This window comes from Nannobrachium achirus, assembly GCF_963921795.1.
Source record: "Nannobrachium achirus genome assembly, chromosome: 9".
Taxonomy (NCBI): Eukaryota; Metazoa; Chordata; class Actinopteri; order Myctophiformes; family Myctophidae; genus Nannobrachium; species Nannobrachium achirus.
Genome location: NC_137818.1, coordinates 60,650,012 through 60,670,967, shown reverse-complemented (window position 1 = coordinate 60,670,967; position 20,956 = coordinate 60,650,012). Strand labels below are relative to the sequence as shown.

Below are 20,956 nucleotides of genomic sequence, written 5' to 3'. Positions count from 1 at the left end.
AGGTGTTTTTGTATGTTCCTTGCCTCGTATTCCAGGTCGTCCTGTCTGTCCACCTCATGCTGGCTGATATCAAAGTAGTCGTTGGGTTCGTAGTATTCTGGCTCTATGAGGCTGCAGAGATACAGGACAGAAGATAATAAGGGAAACATAATAAAATCTGCGAACTAAATCGTTACCAAGAAATTTCTTCAATGTGTTTCTAAAGGTGTGTAATTGCGACCGTAAGGTCGCAGTTTAGTATGAAAACCTCCACCGGCCGTCCGTCGGTCACACGTGCGGTCGACCGCACGTCACACGTGCGGTCGACGTGTGATGAGGTCACGATGAGTCATCTATGCCCAAATATAGATTTCTAGGTCAGATGGCCCATAGAGTTTGTGATGTCAAACCTAGCAACCCAATATAAACAAACCTGATGTCAGACCTGAAGTATCCTTTTATACCCATATATGGAGATACAGAGATCTCCATATATGGGCATATTAGAAAGCCCATATATGGGCATATACGGATGACATCAGGGATATCCATATATGGGCATAAAAGGGACAAGGACTTACAGTTAAGAGATCTCCATATATGGGCATAAAGGGACAAGGACTGTTACAGTAGATATAGAGATGTCCATATATGGGCATAAATGAACAAGGACTGACAAACACTGAGATCTCCATATAACCTATGGGAATATAAGGGACGAGGACTGTCAGCTTGTAGACCTATTTTCTAAATATTGTTGTACATTAAAAACTTGAAATGGGTCGTTCTGCATAGTACTTGGGATTTGTTGATGTAAATGTTCACATAGAGTGTAATAATTGGTAAAACAAACTTTTGGCCTATTTGTGGAGATAAGCGACCAACGGTCGCTTATCTCCCGATTAGGGAGTCTTACTGGTAATATGTACTACTGGGGGAAATTTCATAAGAAACTGATGAAAGTTTGTGTCCAATTAACTTTACTATTCAGGAAAAAAACAGAAAATAAATATGCTTTAAGAAGCATGTGAGGTGTCAAACTAGGGTTTTTTCATGATGCTGAATCCATTGCAAGCATTTGTTTTGCACGAAAAACATTCTGTGGACTACAAATGGCCCCCACAAAAGGGTGAAAAGTGATGACTCATCACTAAACCATCGTTTTGTGGGGCCATTTGTAGCCCAAGGAATGTTTTCCGTGCAAATCAAATGCTTGCAATGGATTCAGCATCATGAGAAACCCCTAGTTTGACCCCTCACATGCAACTTAAAGCAGATTTATCTTTTGTATTTCTTTTCCTGTATAGTAAATTTAATGGAACACAAACACAAATCAGTTTATTTATGAGGTTTCCCCGGGGATTTGAATTTCAACCTTTTAGTACATATTATTACACACCTTAGAAACACATTGGTGAAGAAATTTCTTAGTAACGATTTACTTCGCAGATTGGTAACGATTTACTTCGCAGATTGGTCAAATATCTTTAAATATCTATAAAATCCCCTTATTAAGATTTCAACCTGAGCTGCAGTTCTACCCAATACAATGTTCACGTCCATATCATGACATCATTACAATAATGCATGTTTCATTAGTCATACATGTTCTCTCTTTCTCTGTCTCTCTCCCGTCCCTGTCGGCTCGCTCTCCATCTGTCGCTCCCTCTGTCTCCCACACTCTCCCTCCTCTCTTTCTCTTTCTGTCTCCCCCTCTCTCGCTCCCTCTCTCCCTCTTCCTCTCTTTCTCCCTCTCTCTGTCTCTGTCTCTCCATCTCAGGGACGTGCAGAGAATATTAAGAAAGGCAGGGGCTGAAATCTCTAAAAGGGCCTTTGGATGAAAATATCGAAAATAGCAGATCTCCAAGCTCACAACGTCTCGCGCTGCGAGGCGTTGCGAGCTTGGAGGTCGGCTATTTTCGATGGTTGATACCACACTGAACTAACCATTATCAAGTCAATACTGAAGATGTGGCGCAACGGCATGTATTTCTATTCTATTTCTATTCAATTCTTTGAACATAAGATGCTGCATTCAAGTTCAGGAGGGTTTGGACAAGGCAATTCTCTTGAATGCTGCCTTCATTTATGGCATGGAAAGAGGGCATTTGGCATTTCTTTCACCATAGTGAAAACGGCATTCATGGTCTGGAGAGGGCACTTTTTACAGACAGGTAAAAGGGCAGGGGCTCAAGCCCCCTTTGATGTCTATGTGTTAGGGCATTAACAACTTGTGATTTTTGTAAGTCGACTCGACTCAGTAAAAAGTTGAGTTGAAGGCGACTTTATCGCTTGATGACGTCATCGCATCACACGACCCCCCAATTATTTTTGGGGGGGTCCCCAGATGATTAACTTAAAGCTATACTATGTAACTTTTTTAATAAAACAAATCTTAAAATTGTCCTAATTATTAAATCGCTAAAGTTTTAGAACACCCACTCTGTTCATTTCAGCTCCCAAAGCCTTTTCTTTATATGTGTTCTACTGAGCCCTGGTGGCCGTGACCGGGGCTGTTTTTCCCGGCAAAATTACATCATATGCATCATTCTGTACACGTGTCTCCCTACCGGCCAATCAAAGCCCAGATCATACACTGCCGAGCTCTTCAGGAAGTACACTGCAGTGTTTACACTGGGCTAGGAGTTTAGCATGTTGCTCCCCAACCGAGGCTCGTAGAGGGACACGAAAGACCTCTATGGATAGGTCTCGGCGAGGCGAGGCGGACGTGGTGGTCTGAAGGCCCGGTCCGCGGCGAAAAACGGCCGAAAAAAGCAGACGCGACCGCGGTTTGCTATAACGCTACTGACCACTAGTTGAGCAACTTACACAGTATAGCTTTAATGTGAAACATTGTTTTCTCACTCAACTGTAAACAAACCAACATAAAGTGTAAGTGTATAGACTATAGAGGGTATCTTCACATTTCTAAAGTGCCAATTTAAGGACTTTTTAATACCTCTAAAATGGCAAATTAAACATTGTCCAAATTGTCAAATATACAGAGGCTGAAATTGTGAAAATAGCCGATCTACATGCTCACAACGCCTCGCGTTGCGAGGTGTTGAGCATGTAGATCTGCTATTTTCACAATAGAACGTTTTTTTTTTTTTTTTTTTTTTTTTTTTCAACTTCGACTTTCTCTGGTGGGAGTCGTGTGATGAAGTCGACTGAGTCACTTGTCGACTTTTTCGTTAATGCCCTACTATGTGTGCACGTGCCTGCTCTATACATCTCTCCCCCTCTCTCTACCTCTTCCTCTCTCTCTCCTTCTGTTTCCCCCTCTCTCTCTCTTTCCCCCTCCCTCTCCCCCCACCCACTCACAGCTCATGGAGCAGGTAGGGGGGCAGCAGGGGCGGCAGCGGAGGCGACGGGGGCGGGTGGGGCGGGGCCCCGCAGGGATGCGCGCCGCTCTTGCCCAGCGTCAACATGTGCTGGAAGCTGATGTCCGTCTGCGTGCAGCTGTCCACGCAGTCGGCCGTCCCGCCCATGGTCACGGGGAGCCCCGGGGCCACGGCGAGGCCCGGGGCCCCTCTCCGGCGGGCCCCTCTCCTCAGCACGCTGCACAGCAGGGGGTCCCGCATGTCCAGCGTGGGGTCCCGCGTGAGCCGGGACAGCTCCTTCCCATTGACCTGGAACACAACCACAGCCAGGATCAGATGAGGGGGGTCAGGGGCGTCACACCAAATTCTGGGCCCTGGGTACAAGGATTCACTGCGGGCCCCCCATGAATGTTAACTATTGAAAAATAGCAGATATACAAGCTCACAGCGCGGCACCGAGTGCCGCACTGTGAGCTTGTAGATTGCTATTTTTGAAGAATTGTGAAAATGTGTGCAAGAAACCTATGTTTCCATGTCAGTGGTGCTCAAACTTTTTCATGTGAAGGACCCCCAAGATGATATGTATTTGGCCACGGACCCCCATCTCAAAATATTTAGTTCCAGGGACCCCCAGAAGCAAAATTTGAGTTACAAATGTTCACTTAAAAAGTACACATTTTCACAACTTTTCAAAAATAGCAGATCTACAAGCTCGCAGCGCGGCTGTGAGCTTGTATATCTGCTATTTTTCAATAGCTAAAGTTACTAGGGCCCCTCCACCTTGGGCCCTAGTAACTTAGTCCCACTTCAACCCCCCCCCCCCCCCCCCCCCCCCCTTTGTGACACCCCTGGGGGGGCTTACCAGAGGGATCAACCACAATATCGTCATTGTCAGCCAAAAACCTTGTATCTCCAAATTTGTATGTTCTTTCACAAAGTAAAGCCCTGCTTCATCATACAAGGCCGTCGCACAAAAGTAGTGAAAACAGCAGATCTACAAGCACACAAGTGCTTGTAGATCAGCTGTTTTCACTAGTTTAGATGATTTTTAAAATGAAAAACGCAAAACTAACGGTTTTGGACATACAAGGTTTCCACCCGACAACGACGATACACAGAAAGACATCTGAGGACTGGACTTTATGGGTGACACTTTGAGTGAATTCGCTGAACAAGACATGTTGACATGATGGGAGACAGGACTACAACATCAGCACTTCCATCAGACAGGAGAGGTTAGTACTCAGTAGGGACGCACAGAAACAGCACAGCGAGGGCACACTACCATACTAGCCTACTACTGCAAAAGGACATGCACACGCGCCCACGCACACACATACGGCCCCATGCGCACACACACACACACACACACACACACACACACACAGTCGCATGCCCTTGTGAGCGTGCACACACACACAACACGCACACATACTGAAGTGTCAGCGGAGGACAGGTTAGTAGTCAGACAAACTGACAAAGTAAAGCCTAGAACAATGCACTTCCACAGATTTATAACTGTGTGACAAGTCTTATTTGAACAGACAACCACTTAGTTGGGCTTCCGTGGCTGTGCACACAAAACCCCTGAGAAGAGGCGGCTACATTTAAGGGTTGAAACACTGAGTAGCAGAGAGGAAATACTGAAACCTTTAATCGACCGTCAGCGTCAAAAGAACACAGCATGTTACTGACGTGACCCTTCTGTGGAGAGAGAGGAGATGGGAGGTAGGGGGAGGGAGGGAGAGGTGGGACAGGGAGGAAAGAGGGAGAAAGGGAGGATAATGAAGCAATGATACAGTTCAATGTATTTAATCGCCTTTGGATCTCTGAAATGAGTACTTCATTTCATACCTTCTTAAACCATCATTTAATATATATTTATTATACATTATAATGACAGAGAATGTGACAGTTAGGGTTATCTTAATTCACCTCGCTACATCGTGGAAGTAACACAATTGCTGTGATAGTCAGGGAATATTAATAAAACCTGGGAATAAATTCCTTACCAAACAATTTCTTCACCAATGTGTCTGGTGTCTAGTAACATATCTAACAAAGATTGAAATTCAACATCCCTAGCAAAATGTTTGATAGCTAGGGTAATTCTGGGTCTCATTCACTTACTATACACAGTACTATAAGGGAAAAGATTACTTCCAAAAATAGCGCTTTAAGTAGCATGTTAGGGGTCTAACTAGGTGCTTTTAATTATTCTGAATCCATTGCAAGCATTTGTTTTGCACAAAAAACATTCATTGGGCTAAGAACTGTCATGACCACACAAAAAACGATGGTTTCATTTTTGGCCCAGGTTTTTGTGCAAAACAAATGCTTGCAATGGATTCAGAATAATTAAAAACACCTACTTAGACCCCTCACATCCCACTTAAAGCATATTTTTGGGAGTCATTTTTTCCCTTATAGTACAGTGTATAGTAAGCGAATGAGACCCAGAATTACCCTAGCTGTCAAACATTTTGCTAGGGATGTTGAATTTTCATCCTTGTTAGATATGTTACTAGACACCTTTACAAGAAATTGTTTGGTAAGGAATTTATTCCCAGATTTGACAGGTATTCTGCTAATTTTTCCTGACTATGAGGCAAGTTGTGTTGGAATTTGTAAAGCGAATTATAGTTTGTGTCCTTTCTATAGGAGAAACGGGCAGACAACTGTGATGGATAGCCTCTGTTCCACTCGGAGCTCTCCCTTCACAGGGGCTGACATGGTCCACATGTATAGCCCACACATTTCCACACAGCACACCTTCGCGAGCAGGGGTGTCGCACCAAATTCTGGGCCCTGGGTACAAGGATTCATTCACTGCGGGCCCCCCCCCCCCCGCACAAATTAACTATTGAAAAATAGCAGATATACAAGCTCGCAAGTGCCGCGCTGCGAGCTTGTAGATCTGCTATTTTGGAAAAATCGTGGAAATGTGTGCAAGTCTTTGAATATTTCAAATATTTTTTTGGAAAAACCTATGTTTCAAACTTTTTCATGTGAAGGACCCCCAAAATTATATGTATTTGGCTCAAAATATTCAAAATCTATATATTTAGTTTCAGGGACCCCCCGAGAAGCAAAATGTTAGTTTTTTCACGACTTTTCAAAAATAGCAGATCTACAAGCTCGCAGCGCGGCACTCGGTGCTGCGCTGTGAGCTTGTATATCTGCTATTTTTCAATAGCTAAAGTATTAGGCCCCTCCACCTTGGGCCCTAGTAACTCAGTCCCACTTCAACCCCCCCCCCCCCCCCCCCCCTTGTGACCGCCCCTGTTCGCAAGTTACCGCCTTAACGCCTTTGTATATGTTTTGTCCGCGCTACACCTCGCATGCTGAACACCACCACAATTCCTAAATATCTCTGTGAGACGCGGCCCCCTGCGTGAGCTGGATCAAAGAGAGAGAGAGAGAGAGAGAGAGAGAGAGAGAGAGAGAGATAGAGAGAGAGAGAGCAGGGACATGCAGAGAATGTTAGAGGGGCAGGGGCTGAAATTTCTAAAAGGGCCTTTTTGGTGAAAATATCAAAAATACCAGACCAGCTTGGAGTGTCGGCTATTTTCGATAGTTGATTTCCACACAGACTCAGAGAGGGCAATTGTTTCAACACAAAAGCCTGCATTCAAGTTCATGAGAGTTTGGACAAGACATTTCTCTGAACGCTGCCTTCAGGTATGGCATGGAAAGAGGGGGCATTTGCATTTCTTTCACCGTAGAAAAAACTGCATTCATGGTCTGGAGAGGGCACTTTTTTAAAGACAGATAAAGGGGCAGGGGCTCAAGCCCCCTTTTGATGTCCATGTGTGCACGTGCCTGAGAGGGAGAGTGAGACGGAGAGAGGGGTGAATAGGGGGGGTTCAAAAATAAGGGATTAGTCAGAGGAAAATCTGCTTGAAGCAGTGGGGTGCTGGCTCAGGGTGACACCGCTACTGACGCTGGTCAACCGAAAGCACGGCCACCTGCGTTAAACCCATGTCTGCTTAAAGGTGAAAAAGATAACCACCTCCGTTAACACGGGGCCTGAATATATTATGGAAACGGTTTGGCCGCGTTCAACTCGAACACATTATCCCTGGGTTTTGCCCGTCAACGAAAACATACTCCAAGTTGATTTCCTACGAGACACTGGCGAGACAGATGGCTGGAGCAGACAGCGCTAACAGTTGTTGTAACAAGCTACAGGCACGAGTGTGTTTTGGTGTGCGTGTTGGAATCGACATTGCTGAGGCGTGTGTGTGTGTGTGTGTGTGTGTGTGTGTGTGTGTGTGTGTGTGTGTGTGTGTGTGTGTGTGTGTGTGTGTGTGTGTGTGTGCGCGCGCGCGTGCGTGAGTGTATTTCTATACCAGTGAGGACCAAATGTCCCTGCACAAGTATAGTAGAATTTGAGAAATAGACATTGTGAGGACCTGGATGTTGGTTTTGTCATACAAAATACTTTTAGAGAGGTTTACAATTAGAAAGGGATTCTGGTTGTGTTTAGGGTTAGGATTAGGCAGTTGGAGTATGATTTAGGGTTTTGGAATTATGTCTGATATATACTTGTTTAAATTGCGCCGGCATTGTGCGTCGAAGCATAGCCAATATACAAGCTCAGCTCGATCTGCTATTTATCAGCTTTAAGGCCCATTCCCACTGGGCCAGATAACAGATAAAAAGATCTCTTTCTCCAGATAAAAAAATCTCTTTCTCCATTCAAGTGGATGGTAAGATACAGATAAAAATCTGATATTTTTTTCATCTGTGACAGATATTTTTTTATCTTGAATGGAGAAAGAGATTTTTTTTATCTGTTATCTGGCCCAGTGGGAATGGGTTGATACGGTTAGAAATGGCAAACATGCCATTCATAAAATGCTGATGTCCTCACAAGTATAGTGTATGTGTGTGTGTGTGTGTGTGTGGACTCTCATGGAGGCAGACAGCCATTGTGTTGTGTATTCATGGTGCACACACTGACCTTGGCAGTCTGCATGCGCTCCACATCTTTACAACCTCTAACACTGCCTCGCCCTGCTCCATTTTCCCTCTTCTCCCTTCAGTAATTGTGTGTCAAATCAATGTTTCTCCGTGCAGCCAACCACCACTACATCTTGCCAGATATAGCTACAAGTGTGTATATATGTGTGTGTGTGTGTGTGTGTGTGTGTGTGTGTGTGTGTGTGTGTGTGTGTGTGTGTGTGTGTCTGTCTATAGTTATTATATACTGTCAAACATAGCTGATCAACAAGCTCACAACGCATCTCAATGCGATGCATTGTGAGCCTGTAGATCTGCTATTTAAGCCATTTTAGAATTTTCTTCTTTTTACAATTTTTGTAAAGTTTTCTTTCTTATTTTTTTTTTATTGCAACCGAAGGTCGCAGTTTACCATGAGAAATGTCACAGCTTGTAGGTAGACGTGTACACATTTTTCTGTAGGCAAACCCATAGACCGTAAAATTGTGTCATGCTCTCTGACGTCACTGTGATGTCGGGAACCACTCTAGCAGAATGGGTTTGCCGCTCTGACATCACGCTCTGGCTTCAATGTGATGTCACACTAACAGAATCCCTTTTATGCTCATATATGGAGTTCCCTGATGTCATCAATATTAATGATGCCCTGTTAGAGAGATCCCTGTGATGCCAGGGGGAACAAATCCCTTTTATGCCCATATATGGAGATATGGAGTTCTGTGTGATGCCAGAGGAACAAATCCCTTTTATGCCCATATATGGAGATCCCTGATGTCCACATCACTGTGGCGCGACGAGGTCGCTTGTCGCCCTGAAGCATCTTACTAGTTAACCCTACATTAGAGTTCTCAACGGGCCTGAAAATTAAGGCCTGGCCCTAACTGGGCAGGCCCAAGGCCCTACCCGGCCCTACTAGTTAGCATACATTTTAGGCCCTACCCGGCCCGAAAACGTCGGGTCAGGTCGGGTATGGTCGGGTTCGGGCAGAATTTGAGAACTCTACCCTACATGTGGTTACCAGACATTTATTTTTATTACATTGTGAGGAATATCAAACATAAATTTCAAACCAAGAGGAAATGCATGTAAATTCAATCAGACCAGAAGCAGGGATAAAAAATCACAGGTCTGCCCAATCCTCTCAGCAAATCCAACCCTTCATATCGCCACTGGAAACCTTGTATGTTCACTTTACCACTTTCAATTTAAAAAAAAAGAGCAGAAATACAAGCTCACAAACAGTGTTGTTTTTGACAGCTAATTTTGATTTAGTGTTAGTAAAAATGACATTTGGTTTTAGTCATAATATAGTCACCTGAAAAGTATTAGTTTTAGTCTAATTTTAGTCAAATAAATATCATAAGATTTTAGGCGACTAAATCTACAGTTGATTTAGTCAACTGAAATGTATTTTGGCAGGCCTTGATGGCATCGTAATGACTGATTTTACACTTGGTTGTGTGCTGAAAATAGCAGATCTACAAGCTCACAACGCATCGCGCTGTAGATCTGCTATTTTCAGCACGCAACAGCTGAGAGCAACCAAACATAAAATGACTCTCTTCTCCACTAGTCCCTCCTTAAAGGAGCTATAGTCAACTTTTTCTTGAAAAACGGATGCTAAAATAAAAATAATGTTTCAAAAATATCTTAAAATAATAAGCTTCTTATATGTGTTTCTATTCAAAAATGACCACAAAAAGCGTAAAATAATGATAAAATAATCATTTTGGCCATTGTCAGACCGACACTTTGTTTACATCCTAGTCTATAGACTAGGATGTAAACAAAGTGTCGGCCCTACAATGAAAAAGTTGACTATAGCTCCTTTAATGTTTTAGTCTAGTTTTTATTTTGTTGACGAAATTGTCAATATATTTAGTCTTAGTTTTAGTCACCACAGCTTAGTTTTTTATTTCGTTTTTATTTTGTTTTCGTCAGTCGACGAACATTTTTCGTCATAGTTTTAGTCTACGAAATCAACACTGCTCACAACAACGTGCGAGCGTGCACATTTGCTACTTTCACTACTTTTGTGCGACACTCTAGTATGCTGAAGTTGGACATTCATTTACGGGGGGGAAAAAAGAAACAAAGAGTTTAAATATGGAGAATTGGAGATTACTTCTGCCTGAAGGCAACGTTTTGATTTTCTTTCCCAAGCCTTCCTTGACAAATACCCTCTGGTGTTTCCACGCTTTCGTTTATAAACCATTTCCTGCCGTCTGCCTTTCAATTCTCCATCCATTCATCTCTCTCTCTCTCTCTCTCTTCTCCATCCTCTCTTTCTCCTTTTCTCATGCATCCACAGTGTAGAGAGAGAGAGACACACTGTGTAGTGATTCTATTCTACACAGGGGTGTCGCACCAAATCCTGGGCCCTGGGTACAAGGATTCAGTGTGGGCCCCCCCATGAATGTTCTTCATAGGGGGAGAAGGGCTTAAACCATTTAGACTGGGGACGCATGATTACGCGTTATTTTGTGCTTCAATTGAAAAATAGCAGATATACAAGCTCACAGCGCGGCACCGAGTGCCGCGCTGCGAGCATGTAGATCTGCTATTTTTGAAAAATCGTGAAAGTCTTTAGAATATTTCAAATCCTTCTAAGGTTTTTTGAAAAAAAAATTTTTCTATGTCAGTGGTGCTCAAATCGTTTCATGTGAAGGACTCCCAAAATGAAGGCCCCTCCACCTTGGGCCCTCGTAACTCGTCCCACTCCCCCCCCCCCTGTGACGCCCCTGATTCTACATAGTCTCTCTCTCCATGCTGTCTCAGCAGTTCTCTCTCTCTCTCGCCCGCCCAGCCCCTCCTCCCTGGAGGAGACACAAACAGGCTCCTGTGTTGCAGCCCATCCCTGTTTGTCCTTCCTTCTTACACTAATGGGCCTTCACAGGGGCGTCACAGGGGGGGGGGGAGTGGGACCGAGTTACTACGGCCCAAGGTGGAGGGGGCCTTAATTATTGTATACTTTAGCTATTGAAAAATAGCAGATATACAAGCTCACAGCGCGGCACCGAGTGCCGCGCTGCGAGCTTGTAGATCTGCTATTTTTGAAAAGTCGTGAAAATGTCTGCAAATCTTTGAATATATGTACTTTTTAAGCGAACATTTGTAACTCAAATTTTGCTTCTGGGGGGGGTCCCTGGAACTAAGTATTTTGAGATGGGGGGCCCGTGTCCAAATACATATCATTTTGGGGGTCCTTCACATGAAAATATTTGAGCACCACTGACATAGAAACAAAGGTTTTTCAAAAAACCTTAGAAGGATTTGAAATATTCCGCACAAATCTTCGCGAATTTTTCCAAAATAGCAGATCTACAAGCTCACAGTGCGGCACTCGGTGCCGCGCTGTGAGCTTGTAGATCTGCCATTTTTCAATAGTTAAAGCACAAAATGTGAGTGAATCCTCGTACCCAGGGCCCAGAATTTGGTGCCACACCCCTGGCCCTTCATAAACCTCCACCGGCTCTCTCTCTGACCTCTTCTAATGAGTTCCTTCACTCCACAACAAATAAGAACCTTCCTCACTCTCTCTCTAAGTGACCTTTGTGTGATGGGGAATTAAACCTGTGCTGTGTGTGTTCTGCTGGAGTGTGGTGGTGGGGGGGGGGGGGGGGGGGGGGGGGAGATAACGCAAAAATAAAATCACCACAGCATCATGACATGGGTTTCTTTTGTTTTTCTAGCGTTTTCTTCTGTTAGTCGGAGGCCTTAGGGAGATAGAATGGTAATTTCGTGCTAATCAATCTAAAAGCACCACATTTTGCACAGATGTAGCCCAGGGCATGCTCTAATGATTTAGCTAGGGTGCCCGAGTTTGCGACCTTCGGGGTCGCCACAGCGGCCAAATGAAGTTGGGCTCCCATCGGCTTTCTATACAGGAGGAAAATACCCATCATGATGCTGAATCCATTGCAAGCATTTGTTTTGTACAAAAAACATTCCTTGGGCTACAAATGGCTCCAGAAAAACGATGGTTTAGTGATGAAAAGTGATGAGTCATCACTTTTCACAGTTTTGTGGGTTTTTTCTGGGGACCCCTCACATCCTACTTAAATACCTAGAAAACTCGGGCGCCCTAGCTAAATCATTAGAGCATGCCCTGGGCTACATCTGTGCAAAATGTGGTGCTTTTAGACTGATTAGCACGAAATATCCCTAAAATTACAATTAGGGCATTAATTCACAAAAAGAAACTAAACATACAAAGTAAAAATTAGGGATGGGACTCGATAAAAAAAAATGGAAACCCTTTTTTTTTTATTAAAGCCCATTTTGGTAGACTCCACACCCGAGAATGGCTCCCAGAATACAATTGGAAATACAAATTTCAGCTCTACCTGGCTCCATGTTGAGATTTAGAAAAGGTAATTTATCTCGTATTCTTTTCCGAGTGAAGGAAAAGACGACTCTCCACCTGGTCGCGTGGTTTTTGTTTACATCTGGCCACAAGGTGCGTTCTACTCGCAAAAATAAAACACTGAAAACCTGTGGCAGAGGAGGATGAATTCATTAATTCAACAGGGGGTCCGGGACCCAAAGGGGGTCCTCAGAGTTACTACAGGGGGTCCTCCAAATCTTTGTGTGATAGAAACCTTAAGAGGTTTGGTGTAGAGGGGAATAAGAGTACACCAAGTACAGAGTGAAAGGTCAAGGTATTGACGGTTCAAGTGGTTAAATATCTGAAAACACAAATTTACATGAATTCAAAATATACTGATGATTGTGCTGTCAAACGATGAAACTACATGGAATCTATGAACAGGTTGTGGGGGTCCCTGCTTCATCTCTCTCTCAGCTAAGGGGTCCCTGGGCTGAAAACGTTGAAGACCCCTGCATTAATTAATACCTGATGTGTTAATCGAAGTCCCAGCCCTAGTTAAAATATGGAGATATACAAGGTTTCTGGCACCGACACGAAGCGATGCTATCCTCCCTCCATCTCTCTATCTGCCTCGTTCTCCCTAAGAGCGGGAGGCATCTATTGTTCCCAGCATCCACGGCACGAGCAGCGAGGAGCTGTTTATTCATATCGGCACCAGGAAGGAAGGAGAGATACAGGCTATTAGAGAGTGGCCCAACGGCCATGACTGACAGGTCTGGATACAGTCTGAGAGGGGCTGAGAGAGAGAGAGAGAGAGAGAGAGAGAGAGAGAGTGAGAGTGAGGAGGGGCGTCACAAGGGGGAGGAAAGTGGGACTGAGTTACTAGGGCCCAAGGTGGAGGGGCCTGGAATTATTTTACACTTTAGCTACTGAAAAATAGCAGATAGCTCTGATATACACGCTCGCTGCGAGCTTGGAGATCTGCTATTTTGAAAAGTCGTGAAAACGTGTGCAATGTATGTATTGTATTTTTTAAGCAAACATTGTTACTCAAATTTTACTCCTGTGGGGTCCCTGGAACTAAATATTTTGAGATGGGAGTTCGTGGCCAAATACATGTCATTTTGGGGGTCCTTCACATGAAAAGGTTTGAGAACCACTGACATAGAAACATGGATTTTTCAAAAAACCTTAGAAGGATTTGAAATATTCAAAGACTTTTGATTTCTTTTCAAAAATAGCAGATCTACAAGCTCGCAGCGCGGCACTCAGAGCCACGCTGTGAGCTTGTATATCTGCTATTTTTCAATAGTTAAAGCACAAAATGTGAGTGAATCCTTGTACCCAGGGCCTAGAATTTGGTGCGACACCCCTGAGAGTGAGAGAGAGAGAGAAATTGCTGCCATTCGTCAGGGAAAGTCTGCAGATTTTTGCAGAAAGTGACAGCAAATCCTGAAAAAACGTTGCAGTTATTTCTAAACGCGTAATACCAAGCCAACCCTTGCCTACATGTGTATGAAATAACTTTCGAACAGCAAATTAACATTTATGTGGTTTTGTAAATCTCGTTTTTTTTGTTCTGCAAGTTGCAAAGTTGACATAGCTCTGTTTGCACAGTTCTTTATTGACGTTAACGAGCTTGTAGATCTGCTATTTTTGAAAGAAATTCGAGGTCTTTGAATATTTCAAATCCTTCAAAGGTTTTTTGAAAAACCCATGTTTCTTTGTCAGTGGTCTTTTCATGTGAAGGACCCCCAAAATGATATGTATTTGGCCACGGACCCCCATCTCAAAATGTTTAGTTCCAGGGACCCCACAGGAGCAAAATTTGAGTTACAAATGTTTGCTTAAAAAAATATTCAAAGATTTGCACACGTTTTCACAACGTTTTAAAAAATAGAAGATCTACACACATTTCTTAGACTTTGACTGATCTCATTTGACACTTGCTTTGGCAATGTACACTGTGTTTTCCCATGCCAGTAAAGCTCATTTGAAGTGAATTGAAATTTAATTGAGAGAGAGAGAGAGAGAGAGAGACAGACAGACAGAGGAAGCTCTCATTCATTATCAATGAGATGTTCTGAGTGCATTGCTTTGAAGATGACCTCATAGGGTGATGTTTTTAATGCATCCAGTGTGTCTTACTCTCTGATGAGGCATGCATTGCACATTAACCATGACCTGCTACCTATATGTATGGTATGGTCTCTGATACCTATTGAATACGAAGGTCAGTTACTTACAGTACATCGTCACTGTCGGGCAGAAACCTTGTATCTCCATAGTTAAACTTTTTATGCTGTTTTTTCCCCCCTCGTAAATTAATGCCCTATTACTTGATTGATACTACAAAAGTGCCACTCAGAAGCAACAAAATAGCCTTTCTATTAGTGAAAGCAATGAAGTCAGGCCCTATTGATGCCAAACTTTGCACACACACTCCTTGGATGGCAAATCACAACCCCTGCCCCCGATTTCTCACATGCCCCTCTTCTAGCGCCACCATCAGGCCGATTTTTGCTAAACACATTTCTGGACACTGCTCCTACAGATCTTGGCCTACAATCACGCAAAGCGGTACACAGTATCTCTAAAGTCATGTCATCAACTTGGATCTGTCCCATTTCCCATATTCCCTCTTGATTGGCAACGATTGCCTTCTAAAGTTTGTGTATGCGACGTGACGGTCGATTATCTCCCGATTAGGGTTGTCTTACTGGTTATAAATACTGAACCAAGGGAAAATTTTCTTTGCAATGGCAGATTCGTCTAACTCCATGAGTTTAATGAAAAGTAACTAACAAGAGCTTTTGACTAAATAATAACTATCATCGGATCCATTGTAAAGCACCATTCCCACGGTAACTATACCAGTAAGACTCCCTAATCGGGAGATAAGCGACCGTAGGTCGCTTATCTCCACAAATAGGGCAAAAATTTGTTTTTCCAAAATCTTCCTGATCCATGTTGATGACATGAGTGTCGACATGCTGTGTAGTGATTTTCGTGATTTTAGGGCAAAATCTGTAGGAGCAGTGTCCAAAAATGTGTTTTTAAAAATCGACCTGAAGGTGGCGCTATATGGGACAGATTCATGCTGATGGGATGAGTGTAGACATACTGTGTAGCGATTTGCGTGATTTTAGGGCAACAACTGTAGGAGCAGTGTCCAAAAATGTGTTTTAAAAATCGGCCTCATGGTGGCGCTAGAAGAGGGCCATGTGAGAAATGAGGGGTGGGGTGTCCGCGTTGCCTTGGCGGACGAATAGGTACCGGCCCCGGCTCTCCCGGACCCTCCTAGCCCGAGTTACGGCATTTTATGTGAGCTGCAGTGGAGGGGGTCCTCCACTGGGGGCGCCACCACTTTTGCATCCGTTCTGGAGCACCAGGAGTCGGTGGTCCCCGGGAATTCCCCGTGAGCAGCCCCGTTGGGGTGGTCATTTGGTCATTTTTGCACATTTGATCATTTTTTACATCTGGGGGTCCCCCAGGGACCTGGGGGTCCCTGGAGCTCCGGGGGTCCTTGGAGGTTGTAGTTTGGCAGCCAAGGAGCGTGTGTGCAAAATTTGGCATGGATCGGGGCAACGGTTGCGGAGATATGAGCAGGGCAATAGTGTGACGTGTGAGGTGTGACAGACAGACGGACAGACTCCCAGTTTGTGGAGGTTTTGATAGTAAGTGCGACCTACGGTCACAACCACTATTCACCATTTTATTTATTTATAGTCGTTGTGAGCATTGCCATCCACTTGACTTAAAACGATTTTTAGAGCTATACTTTTATAGTTTTAGTTATAGTGCTCAGTGTGAACCTGTACACAGGTTCTTTTTTCTCTTATAATTTTTATCACACGATTTTTCTAACGCATTTCTTTCACCCAGTGCCAATTGCCTACAGTATGTAATCCTGGTCTCTGCTCTCCCTCTGCCGCGCCTGGGGAGACAACGGACTGACCTCATGCTTCCTTCAGTGCATGAGGAGTCCAAGTTGCTTCTTTTCACCTAACTGGGGGGATTTCCCCCGGTTTGGACGTAGCGCGTGGAAGGAACACTTTTTTTCTAACCAGTTCCTTTCCCCTCCATCAGGCGCCCCGGCTGGCCAGGGGGAGGCATTATAGAGACCAGGATTACTTTATGGTTTTGTGAGGGTACCTACCCTAGGAGACACGGGGAGAACATGCAAACTCCACACATGCAAACTCCACACATTTCCTGAATAGTCCCAGCGTTGGACATGTGAGATTTCAAGCCGACATCGACGACATGTGAGGAGAGGGATCCAAGGACCCAAGCCTTATTTCATCCCAAGGATAACTGTGTCAACACTGCCTGTCAGGCTGCACAAGCAGGATGACACTCCCTGGGATGAGACCAGCCACCAGCATGTCAAATGGAGAGCTCTGACAAAGTGACCTGTGGGTGAGGGTGGTCTATTAACCTGGCGTAGTGTGGACATATTGTGGTAGAAAACTCTTCTAGCGCCACCATGAGGCAGATTCTTGAAAACACATTGTTGGACACTGCTCCTACAAATTTTGCCCTAAAATCACACAAATCGGTACACACTTGGTCTACACTCATGTCTTCAACATGGATCTGTCCCATATAGCGCCACCATCAGGACGATTTTTTCAAACACATTTTTGGACACTGCTCCTACATATTTTGCCCTAAAATCACGCAAATTGGTACACAGTATGTCTATACTCGTATCATCAACATGGATCTGTCCCATATAGCGCCACCATCAGGCCGATTTTTTCAAACACATTTCTGGACACTGCTCCTACAGATTTTGCCCTAAAATCACGCAAATCGGTACACAGTATACCTACTGTCATGTCATCAACATGGATCTATCCCATTTCCCATATTCCCTCCTGATTGGCTACCATTGCCTTCTAAAGTTTGTGTATGCGACGTGACGGTCGCTTATCTCCCGATTTAGGGAGTCTTACTGGTTATATTGTTATGTTGTTTATCTTTTGAATGAGACAAGATGACATGGCACAGGCCTGGTATCTATTGTTCAGGGCAGGGGTCTTCAACGTTAGTGTGTATTTTCATACCAGTTAACCACTTAAACCCTCTTATGTTTCCCTCTGCACCAAACTGCTTTGGCGAAAAATGAGCTGACTTATAAGTTGTGATGAGCTTGTAGATCTGCTATTTTCTGTGATTATTTCCCCACAGAAAAGGGATGCTAGGATTCAAGTGATTAATGTAAAAATACAAAGAAAATTAAATAATTCCTGTCACACAAAGATTTGGTGGCCCACCTGTAGTACCTTTGAGGACCCCCAGGGGTCCCAGACCCCTATGAGGGTCCTCAGAGTACAGACACAGACTGAGTCCTCTCTTATCTTTGTGCAGGGGTGTCGCACCAAATTCTGGGCCCTGGGTACAAGGATTCACTGCGTTATTTTGTGCTTTAAAAATAGCAGATATACAAGCTCACAGCATGGCACTCGGTGCCGCGCTGCAAGCTTGTAGATCTGCTATTTTTTTAAAATCGTGAACCTTTGTGCAAGTCTTTGACGTTTTTTTTTTTGTTGAAAAACCTATGTTTCTATGTCAGTGGTGCTCAAACTTTTTCATGTGAAGGACCCCCAAAATGATATTTATTTGGCCACGGACCCCCATCTAAAAAGTGGGGGTTCCAGGGACCCACCAGAAGCAAAATTTGAGTTACAAATGTTCACTTAAAAAATACATATATTCAAATATTTGCACACATTTTCACGACTTTTCAAAAAATAGCAGATCTACAAATGAGTGCCGCGCTGCGAGCTTGTATATCTGCTATTTTTCAATAACTAAAGTATACAATAATTAAGGCCCCTCCACCTTGGGCCCTAGTAACTCAGTCCCACTCCCCCCCCCCCCCCCCCTTGTGACGCCCCTGTCTTTGTGTATAACTAGGCTCTCTGTCCCTGCTTTCCCCAGAGAACCACAGTACAGTACAGTACCACCACCCTGAATGTTTAATGTACTGCTCCCATGAGCTCATACTGTATATCGTTGCAGTCGGGCAGAAACCTTGTATGTCTATATTTCACATTTTTATGTTTTTTCATAAATGAATGCCCTACTTCGTCGTAAAAGCAGTGTCACGCAAACGCAGTTTTAATAGCCCGTTTTTAAGTGTTATGAGCTTGCAGATTGGCTATTTTCCTTATATTATATACTGTAAATGATAACAAAAATGTTTAAGAGTGTCTGCGTCTTATTGAACCAATGAAAAGTTTGACTTGGTTTGTCCTCTGGCTACACAAGACTAATTACCAAATAGCTTTGGATGATATAATTACCTTTAGGTTATGCCAGGCAAATTAATTTGCATAGCACATGTCATAAACCAGTAAGGCTCCCTAATCGGGAGATAAGCGACCGTAGGTCACTTATCTCCACAAATAGGGCAAAAATGTGTTTTGCCAAAATCTTCCTGATCCATGTTGATGACATGAGTGTAGACATACTGTGTAGTGATTTTCGTGATTTTAGGGCAAAATCTGTAGGAGCAGTGTCCAAAAATGTGTTTTTAAAAATCGGCCTGGAGGTGGCGCTATATGGGACAGATTCATGTTGATGGGATGAGTGTAGACATACTGTGTACCGATTTGCGTGATTTTAGGGCGAAAATTGTAGGAGCAGTGTCCAAAAATGTGTTTTGCAAGAATCGGCCTCATGGTGGCGCTAGAAGAGGGCCATGTGAGAAATGAGGGGTGGGGTCTCCGCGCCGGCAAGGTGGACGAATAGGTACCGGCCCCGGCTGTCCCGGTCGCTCCTAGCCGGAGTTACGGCATTTTATGTGAGCTGCAGTGTAGGGGGTCCTCCACTGGGGGCGCCACCACTTTTGCATCCGTTCTGGAGCACCAGGAGTCGGTGGTCCCCGGGAATTCCCTGTGAGCAGCCCCGTTGGGGTGGTCATTTGGTCATGTTTGCGCATTTGGTCATTTTTTACATCTGGGGGTCCCCCACCGGGGGTCCTTGGAGGTTGTAGTTTGGCAGCCAAGGAACGTGTGTGCAAAATTTGGCATGGATCGGGGCAACGGTTGCGGAGATATAAGCAGGGAAAAGGTGTGACGTGTGAGGTGTGACAGACAGACTGACAGACAGACGGAGGGACGGAGTTACTTACACTTTGTGGTGGTTTTGATAGTAAAGTGCGACCTATGGTCGCAACAAATGCAATTTAACCAATTTAGACCGGAGGTCGATTCTAAAAACACTTTCTAAATGTTGACTTTCTGGAAAACTTCAAATATTTATAAATAAATTAGAAAAAGATTATGTTGCTACTTGCTATACACTGTACATAGCAACAAGAACCCCAAAAGGGGTTCCCGGCTTGAAAAGGTAGGATATAGTTACATAATGGGGTTCCAGGTCAATTCAAATGGTTTATTGCGACCGTCAGGTCGCAGTTACTATCAAAACCTCCACCGGCTGTCAGTCAGTCTGTCACGTCAGACTTTTCCCCTTCTCATACCTCCGTCACCGTTGCCCCTATCCATGCCAAACTTTGCACACACACTCCTTGGCTGCCAAACCACAACCTCCACCCCTCATTTCTCACATGGCCCTCTTCTAGCACCGCCATGAGGCAGATTCTTGCAAAACACATTTTTGGACACTGCTCCTACAAATTTGACCCTAAAAATCACGCAAATCACAGTATGTCTAGACCCATGTCATCAACATGGATCTGTCACATTTAGCGCCGCCATCAGGCTGATTTTTACATGCGACCTGACAGTCGCTTATCTCCCGATTTAGTCTTACTGGTATATAGGTGAGAGGTTAGGATTTGCGCTCCTCTCAACCCGTCACCCCCACATATTGTATCTGTCTGCGTGAAATGGGTATTGAAATTGCACGTAAACTCCCTGCTGAACCCAAGCCTCCAAATATTCATCGGAGCACAGCAGGAGGTCAGTGGGGCAGATGAAAGAGATTCAGAGTTCAAAGGACTGAGAGAAGAAAACCAACGATAGATGATGACATTGAAGGAGAGAGAGAACAGGGAGACAGGGAGGTGAAAGACGGAGGGATGGAGCAGGGGTGTCGCACCAAATTCTGGGCCCTGGGTACAAGGATTCACTGCGGGCCCCCCATGAATGTTCTTCATAGGGCGGGTTTAAACCATTTAGACTGGGAAGTGGGAACGCATTAGTACGCGTTATTTTGTGCTTTAACTATTGAAAAATAGCAGATATACAAGCTCACAGCGTGGCACCGAATCGAGAGTCGAGTTTTTTTTTTAAAAACCTATGTTTCAAAGTCAGTGGTGCTCAAACCTTTTCGTGTGAAGGACCCCCAAAATTAAATGTATTTGGCCACGGACCCCCATCTC

At 44.2% G+C, this 20,956-nt stretch overlaps 1 protein-coding gene across 1 annotated transcript in view; it reads right to left on the bottom strand.

The window, feature by feature from the left end:
• Window positions 1-20,956, bottom strand: part of LOC308291978 (PDZ domain-containing protein 4-like) — a gene marked incomplete at both ends in the record, with an annotated part of 59,822 nt that overhangs the window by 21,936 nt on the left and 16,930 nt on the right. Inside the window, 3 exons of the mRNA XM_080734160.1 lie at window positions 24-111; window positions 3,304-3,611; window positions 4,953-5,006. Of these exons, the coding sequence (XP_080590286.1) occupies window positions 24-111; window positions 3,304-3,611; window positions 4,953-5,006 (450 nt within the window). The remainder of the gene's footprint in view (window positions 1-23; window positions 112-3,303; window positions 3,612-4,952; window positions 5,007-20,956) is intronic.